General features: G+C 43.1%; 1 protein-coding gene across 8 annotated transcripts in view; it reads right to left on the bottom strand.

Moving 5' to 3' along the window:
* Nucleotides 1-4,857: 4,857 nt before the first annotated feature.
* The window catches only part of SASH1 (SAM and SH3 domain containing 1), an 866,583-nt gene continuing 862,202 nt past the window's right edge, over nt 4,858-9,238 (bottom strand). For all 8 annotated transcript variants that reach the window (XM_043511160.1, XM_038395547.2, XM_043511162.1 and 5 more), the window contains one exon: nt 4,858-8,797. In XM_043511160.1, the coding sequence (XP_043367095.1) occupies nt 8,537-8,797 (261 nt within the window). In that variant the 3' untranslated portion in view covers nt 4,858-8,536. The remainder of the gene's footprint in view (nt 8,798-9,238) is intronic.

Raw genomic sequence — 9,238 nt, 5'->3', positions numbered from 1 at the left:
ATTGTGTTTCCAAAGCACAGCTTTGCCAGCTGCTGCTGAAATTTGAGTGGCGAACACACTGAAGTACTGCCACAACTTCTTTTCTATGCCAAAAGATGCAAGTTACTGTCACATTTGTACGGCGCTTTCCTGAATTCATAATTGTGTTGACTCACAAGGCAATGGATCAAGGAATCCACAAAGGCAGCAACTAACCCCAAGTAACAGCCTGGTTCCAGCATCCATGAAAAATATCCCTGAGAAGAGGACATGTTTAATGACTCGAGAGAGAGAGCCGTACTATACCAGTTTCCTCTGGTTAGGCAACTTTGATAAGCAGCCAAGTAAATGGGGGGGGGATTATTTAAATGTCTAAAGTCCTTAACACCATTCTCAGGCCCTTCAAAAACCACCCTACTCCAAATGTAAAAATAAACCCTATTGAAGTAACTTAGGTGCCATGGATTACCAGATCGAAAAACTCTGTCAAGTGAGGCAAATATCGTAAGTATGTCTTGCTGTGCCAGTCTCAATTGAACAGTTGAATAAATGAGCTGGGAACACCACACAGGTCAAGGTAAATGAGGCCTTAACCTGCCAAAAATGTGTGGCCTAAATATAAAAAAACATTAAGACCCAGAGAGGACCAATTGCGAATCACATAACCTAGGATTATGGAAAAAATCCAGCTGCCTCCATCTTTACGCAAAAGGCTGATATGAAGCATTGTCCTGGACCTAAACTTTGCTAACTTCCATGGACAAAGCAAAGGCACTCCTGGAATTTTATCCAAACTGAATGGACTTGCATAATGATCCTAAAATTAGCAAGTTGTAGGGCGAAAACATTTCTCTGCTGCTGTTGCCACTACTTTCAGGCTCTGTAGCTCTATTCCATTGAGGATGGAGAATTATGTCCAAACCACAAATTTTAAACCAAGAACTAAATGAGCCAAAAAGGTACTAATTAATTACTTTTAATACAACATCTCCCAGTAATCATCTAACCACTCACTGCCACAACAATAGAAACATCATTTTCTGATGGATTTAGCTAGCCAATATAAAAGTGCTTCACAGACGGAGCAGGGAAACAAGTTCAAACATAGTGTAACTCATAGCTGAGGTCAGTCATGCTGGACAATTGCAGCTCCCGTGCTTGGGCCTGGAAAAACAGACACCAAATACCTATGCTACTAGCCAATGAAATGCATTGTAGAGCAGTGCCAGCACTTTGGTGAGTTGATAGCCTATGCAGGTAGATATGCTCTATTCAGCTTGTCCTATTTACAAATGGGCTGCAGTGTAATGCAGCAGTTGCTGTGACTGTTAGTGATGTCAAAGTTGAGGCTGGAGAGGGAAGCAGTGTTGGCAGAAACACAAGGTGGTGACCTGCCCAACACCAGAGGCTACGATCAGCTGATGGCTTTTCAGTGATCAAGAGGGAATAAAATGGGTGTTTACAGTTCCTAGAAACAGGCCCACATCACCATTGCCTCTCTTACTTTCAAGTCCCTGCACAAAGAAGGGAATGGACCAGGAGACTAAACTAACCTCTCCCTCAGACATCAGTCTCTGCTGAGAGATGGTTGTGGCACATTGGCATCCCAATCAAAGAGCACCTGATACTGGTTTCCTAATGCAATTCTGATGGCATAGTATATCAATGCAAACCACGTAATGCTGGCTCAGCCTTGTGTGGACCCGCCACACAGGTGTGAATTTCCCCTTATAGGGAAACTAGTGGAAGGAGTTGTTTTTTTCTTTCTGCTGCAAATGCCTCAGGGGCCAGATGCTTGGTGGGGGGGGGGGATTTTGGGGGGATTGTTGTTGCTATTAGAACACTATTGGATCAACAGCATTAGCAAAAGTTAAGCACAAAACGGATAGGCTGTGTTTCGTCTGCTCCCTAGGTGACCAGGGACTGCAGCCGTCTTGCAAGGGCGGTGTTACTCCTTCCAGCTGCAGGAATGGCAAGTGCGCTGGCTGTGCATGTTGTTCTCTTTTTATTTCTGTTTTGTTACTCAAGTGCTTCTTCGAAACAGCCTGCATCGGAGCCAGTTGCAATCCCAGGAGGATGGTCAATCTCTTACTTCTAGCCAGCCGTGCAGTGCCCTCTGGTGCATATGCACAGTAGCAGACTGCACAGCAGGTATTGAACAGCATGAAACTAACAGGAAGAAAAATAAAAGGATCATGTTTGGCAATTTACTTCTACATTACTGACGTTTACGTGCTACATTACTAGGGCTAAATAGTCGCGACGAGGAGCTTTGCTTAAGCGGGTGTTACAAATCAACTGTCAGGGTCAAATCCAAGCCATGATTCTGCCTTACTTCCCCTCCTGATTGAAAAAAAAAATGCTGGCCAGTGAAGATGACCTGAAACCATGATCTACCCTGGATGTTTTGTTCATTATTGGATCCAAGAGATATAAGTGACCATTAATCTTAACACATTGAGTGCTCCTCAGGGAAGGGACTGTAGACACAATGCAGTGTGTATCTTGGATTAGACCCCATGCTTTCATTTGTTGTATAAAGCTACTAATACACATTGGGTGCTATGAGAATGATAGAGAATAGAATACCATGGGGACAGATGCATGCTAATTTCATGCCCATTGTGAAGTTCGTATATTATCTAGTAATTAAGCATGATCCATTGTTTGGACTGGAAATAATGTAGCTGAAGGGCCAGGCAGCAGTAAAATGCTTGACTAGCATCCCAGAATAACAGTGCTATTCAGCCTTGTTGCTACTATATGTAGAATTGACTTTTTAATGAGGTATCTCTTACTTAATCCGATAGAAATCAAATTTCTGATTGCAAAATGGTTTATACTTTGCTTCAGATTAACCAGATTGCATTTGATAGAGGAACCAGAGGATTTGTTTGAATCAGCTTGAAGCATTGTCCTCACAACCAAACTTTTCTGAAATGTCTCCCTTCCCGATTTCTGCCGATTCTTCTCCACCTTGCTAAATCCAACCTGCTTTCTAGTATCCTGGGTCAGCACCTATCTTTTTTATCTTCTTTTGTCTTGCTTCCTGTTTCCTCTCTTGTCACAGCTCACTCTGCAACATGCCCATGCCCTTTGCTGACATTCAAGCTTCATGACAGCCTGAGGCTGTATTTCCCCAAATCAAAACAATTCAGCATAAATCCAACTGATCAGACAACCCTCCCCCCAGACCTGGAGGCATCTACCTGCTCCCTACAAATATCACTGTCTAGTGAGCTGCTTCTTTGCCTTTTATCTAAGGCTCAGGTGGCCTGCAGACTGTCACTTGAATCCCAGCCTCAGACCCAATGCCTGGAAGGCAGCTGATTAGCCACAGGTGGGTCTAAGTCAGGGGTGGGCAAACTACGGCCCGTGGGCCGGATCCGGTCCATGAGGGCTTTGGATCCGGTCTGTGGGATTGCCACCCCCGTGGCCTGCACCGCACTCAGAAGCAGCTGGCACCACATCCCTGCAGCCCCTGGGGAGGGTGAGCAGAGGGCTCCGTGTGCTGTCCTCCCCTGCAGGCACCACCCCCCACAGCTCCCATTGGCCGGGAATGGGGAACCGTGGCCAATGGGAGCATCAGGGGAGGTACCCGCAGGTAAGGGCAGCATGCAGAGCCCTCTGCCCGCCCCCCCCAGGGGCCGCAGGGATGTAGTGCCAGTCACTTCCGGGAGTGGTGCGGGGCCAGGGCAGGCATGGAGCCTGTCTTGGCCCTGCAGCATGCTGCTGCCAACCTGGACCCTGCACCCCGAATTCCTCCCTGCCACACCCCAATCCCCTGCCCTGAGCCCCCTCGTACACCCTGCACCCCTCCTTTTCCCCAACCCCCTGCCGGGAGCCCCTTCCTGCACACCATAATCACAGGTTTCAGAGTAGCAGCCGTGTTAGTCTGTATTCACAAAAAGAAAAGTACTTGTGGCACCTTAGAGACTAACAAATTTATTAGAGCATAAGCTTTCGTGAGCTACAGCTCACTTCATCGGATGCATTTCCGATGAATGCATCCGATGAAGTGAGCTGTAGCTCACGAAAGCTTATGCTCTAATAAATTTGTTAGTCTCTAAGGTGCCACAAGTACTCCTTTTCTTTTTCCTGCACACCACAACCCCTCCTACACCTCACACTCCCTCCCACACCCCAACTCCCTGGCCAGCCCTACATTCATGGCACTGCATGCAATTTCCTCATCCAGATGTGGCCCTTGGGCCAAAAAGTTTGCCCACCCCACTCTAAGTCCTCTTCCGTTAAAGGGCCAGCCCATCTTGTGACACAGTGATTCAGGCATGCATAGCACTGGCAACCATTGGTGTGGATTCTGCGTTCTGTCACAGTTGTCTTTGCATTTCAGAATCTTTGTAAGCTGGGGCTGGGGTTCCTTTCTCTCCTGTCTAGTTTGTATGGAGCCTTGAATACGTTATCTCTGTCTTCATGCTGTAATGGTTGTGTGAATACCAATAAAAATAACCAGACCCATCACTGGGGAGACAGCTAATTAGTCGCAGATGGGGGCTAAGCTCAACTCCCTTAAACGGCCACCCAACACTGGAAAAAAGTCTGCCCACGCAGAACCTAAAAAAAGTAGCTTCATTTTAAAATGCACTGAACACCCACAACACTTAGCGAAATTGATGCAGCACCAGTGAAAACTGGCTGCTTTTGGGTTTTTTAAAAAAAGTGTGACTTTAGGCACCCAAGTTTGAAAATGTTGCCTGTAAGCATCACAATATAACCTACAAAAGGAAAAATTCAGCAGTGAGAACACTGAATGCCGCTTCTTTCCACTGAAGTCAGTCAATCAGTCTCTCCATTCCATTCCATTCCATTCCATTCCATTCACTTTCATGATATTACAGTTCAAAAAAAGGAGACACATAAGACTGAGGAAATGTATTTACTTTTTGTCTATGAACAGTATGACATATAATTACAGACAAGATTTGATACACAGGAAAACCCTTTTGTCAACTTTTTTTTTTTTGGCTAAATGAAAGAGCACAATAATCTTTACACGTTCATATTGTTGTTTTCTTTACAATACACAGCTTTCTCAGGTTGAAGCAAACTGTAAGGACACATTGGGTACTGGTATATTACAGCTACTTACATCATTTAAGAACAGCAAATGGAGAAAAATAAGTTATTTAAATACTGATTTCATATACAGAAAGTGCAACATTGTTAGTTGTTACATAACTTGCTTGACAGTTTTATTTCCCCAGAAGGTGTCAATTAAGAATGACCTTATCTTGGACCAAAAGTATTATTTATTCTAAAAATAATACAGTACAACTGTACAGCCATGACTTGGTGAATTGACCTCTATTGCTGCTCTTAGGGAGAATGACCTGGCTGAATAATACTTAATGCCTTTGATCACATTCCCATGCTCCCAGTTTGCATCCAAACCCAGTCTTATACAAGAGCACAGGGCCAGGGACATGGAGTATATCCTAGCTACTCAGATGGTAATACATGGGCATTAATAGGAATTTACAATTGTAATGTTGCTTGCTAATATTTTGGGAATGCTTCTTCCCTTACCAAATAGCTTTCAAGTTAGAATTGTACGCAGTGGACACAGAGCAGTACTTGTCTGAGCAGAGCGGATTAGCATTTCATCAGTAGGCTTCTTTAGTGCTTCCCAATAGCCAACGAGCTAACTTTTGCTTAGAAAGTTGAAGTTGCACTTCAAAAGAAAATTGTAAGGAACAGGGTATTGTTGTTACACCAGGCAATCCCCCACCTGTCATTGAACTGCACTGAAACCAGCAGGAGAAGCTCACCCACTGAGCAGTGTAAGGCTTTTCCAAGATCAAAAATACATGCTAAAAATATAACACAAAAGAAGACTGAACGGCAGAATTTAAAAACCAGATCAAAGAGCAATATTAACAACAAAAATCTCAAGGAATTCAAGTCAGAATGGCCTCCTCATGGCAAAGTCCTGATAGGTGTCGTTTGATTTCTCCATGCAATGAAATCATTCAAAAGTCATAGGAATTACAATGAGTGTTTGGGACATGGAGAGCTTCAGAAATCCAGATTGTTTCCTTCTCTGCTGTGACTCTCCTTCTGTTATTAATCAGGTTGGGGAAAAAAATGAAGGTGAGGGATTTTTTTAATCATATGACTTCCTTTTCCCGTGATGAGCGGAAGTTGTTTTCCTTTTGTATCAGATGATGCTTCATACTCAAACTGTGCATAGTAAGCAGTCCCTTACCCCTCTTAACTGCTAATGGGTATTCTGCAGTCTGCTTACTTTTAATCACTGGTGACCCTAGCTATCAGTGGATGTCTCAGCACTCCTTCCAGCGACTGCTTTCTATAGGCTTCCCTTTAAGACTTAGAGGGATGACAGACAAATCATTGCTATAACAACCAAGGCCCATACTATAAGCATGTTGTTCTTTTGTAAGAGTCTAGCCACCTGTGCAAAACATTCAGTTATGTTACACATTCCCTGATGCTGTCACACAAGAGCTTACTAGTTCTTCAGTTCACCAGAGAAAAGCGCTAATAAGTTTTAGACAAAATGCAAAGGAGCTCTGGATCCAGAACAATTTCAGATGATACGAGGAAGTGAATTAGTTATGCTGTACACATTGGTGTCCTTAATTCTGATGGCAGAATTTAGGGCAGAGTTGATAAAAATAACAGAGGCTTGTGACAACTGAAAATAGGTAAATAAAACTGATGCCTAATGTTACTCTCAGAGCCAGATTATTGCCTTAGGTAAAATTTACTGCGTTCCTGATTTAGGGTAGGCAATAATAACAGAGCACTTTTAACACTTCATTCATCAATCTGAATGCATTTTATCAGGAAGAGTAAGCATCATTATCCTCATTTTATGAGTGAATAATTGAGCCTCAGAGAGGGGAAGGGACTTGCCCAAATTCACCTAGCAAGCTCGTGACAGAGCTGGTAATAGAAACAGATTTCTAGGCCTGTGCTTAGATCACTAGACAACATCTTTTAATTAGTCTGCCAAAGGAAAGTCTACTCTGTCTACGATGAAGAGTTTCCACTACTGTAAGTTAAAGAAAAGTACATAGGATATAAACACCAAAGAAAAATCTAGTTAATACTATTCATGGTGATCTGTATTTGGTATATAAAATGAGTGCCCATGTATAAAAATAAAATCTGTTAGTATCCACAGCTGTGAATGGGAGATTTTACAGTGGGTTAGACAGAAAACAGGATCATTATTTTATGGACAAAAAATGGTTTGTCCAGCATTCCAGAACGACACTTTCTTCCGAAGAGAAGACATTTCAAACACTGGATACTGGAGGACATCAAGTTTGTAAAATTACAGCATATCATAAGACTCTGAGATTTCCCCTCCCCCCAGGCAGTGAAATCACTGCGCTGATACTTTCTATGGGATGCTGTTTGCTTCTTCGGTGCATTTTATTTCCCCAGGGCAATCTTTCATTTGAAGAAACTAATGTTTTGAATTGATATGGTCAGGATACCAAGTCAAAGCTGCAGTATAATGATTGACAGTATAACCCAGTACATAAAAATATGATTAAAATGAAAAGCAGTTACATATATACAAGGCAAGATAACTCTGAACCTTTTAATAAAAAAGCAAATGCAGACCACTGTGAACAGTTCACCTGACAATGGAAACACTGCATTTGCAAAAGCGCCTCTACAAACAGAAGGTGTTACGAGACAATTTATAGAAGTTACTTTAACTGAAAATCACCCTAAGTGCCATGGAATGACGACAGGATGAAGCAAGGTTGGATACAGATAAGTGAACACTAGATAACTGCTGACAAGCTGATTTTAAGGCAAATAAAAAAGCTGGTTGCTAGAAAGCAGTTACAAAAATGACTTCAGTTCTATACACAAAAGGAGTTTTGTTAGGTTAGTTGTACTGGAACAACAGAAATAGTCAATATTGTAAACTAATTCCAGTCCATTATTCTGGCCTGGCTAAAGGCTCTATGGTCTACAGCAACTATACCAAGCAACAGAGAGGATGACAAAAAAAGGGTATGTATTTAGCATCTGATTGCTAAAACAAAAAACAAGCAAACAAAAAACCCAAGAAGATTTGCTAAAGAGCTTTTGCCGGTGAGTTGCACATTGGCTTGTACGTGGCTTTCAGGGCTGACTCTAGGTAACTGGGACCCAGTATTATAGAGGGCCTTCTATTCATAGAGACCTTGCAACAGAAACAGGGCTGACAGCAGGTGTAACTGTCACAATCTTGTGGAAAGTGTGCAAGGGCCCCTTTAGCTTAATGGTCACATGGGGTGCTGTCTAACCACTGGCTAGCCCCATGCACTTTCAGAACTAAAAATACCTTGTTGTTGAGGACTAAGGAAGTACCACGTCTCTGTTACCTAGTGGTTGCTTCTTTTCTCCTTTAGTTGCTAAAGACAGAAAAAAAGGAAGATCCTCTGAGGCGTTTATTTGCCTATCCCTGGGATCCACTTGCTTGATCCATTTGCCATGTGGAGAAATTAGGGCAAAACTGGTACAATAAGAAGCAGCGGGGTCTCAGGTGAGTGCCACATTCCAGAGCATGTTAAATCGCCTCTGGATCGAGGGGTTTGAAGAGTCTTGCTGCTGCCAAGAGCTTGCTTATGTGCCTCTCCTCTGTGATGCCAGCTTCTTGAAGGCAAGTTTGTGACAGAGAAGGCACTTTGCTCAGCGTGTTGAATCCTGCTTCTGTGAGTGAGCTAGAATACATAGGCAGGCCAATGGAAATCAGCCAGGCAGTTATCGACGTGATATGTCCAGGGGATACAGGTTTTCGGCAGATTTCAGTGAGCCCTCCACTCGGAATCTGGATAGAGAAAGAGAAAGCAAAATGTAACCTTTTGACTGCTCAGTTTACTTTCAGTCTTCCTCTGCACCTCCCAGGCAGTAAGAATTTGATAGTTTTAGAAAAGGGATGTTTCAAACCTTGATAGCTATTTCTCCTGTGTGTGTTAGGCAATGAGGAAGTCATTTGCTGAGCACCCATTTGTAAGGGACTGCGGAAGACTGTGTTACAGCCTAGCCAGGGAACTTCTGCTTTCTCGAGCCGAGAGATTACTGTGGGATATAGATAGCTGCTGTGGGATAGATACTGTGGGATAGAGAGAGTTTTTGAAGGACACAGCTGCTTTGTTATTGTAGGAGATAGTTCTTGAAGGACACAGCTGCTTTGCATGGCCCTTTGCCAGATAGTAGAAAGCCCCCCTTTAAGAAGCACCTAACTTTATATTCATGAGCTGTTTTTGTG

Source organism: Dermochelys coriacea, chromosome 3 (genome assembly GCF_009764565.3).
Source record: "Dermochelys coriacea isolate rDerCor1 chromosome 3, rDerCor1.pri.v4, whole genome shotgun sequence".
Taxonomy (NCBI): domain Eukaryota; kingdom Metazoa; phylum Chordata; order Testudines; family Dermochelyidae; genus Dermochelys; species Dermochelys coriacea.
The sequence above is the reverse complement of the archived record's forward strand: the minus strand, read 5'-3'. Positions and strand labels throughout refer to the sequence as shown.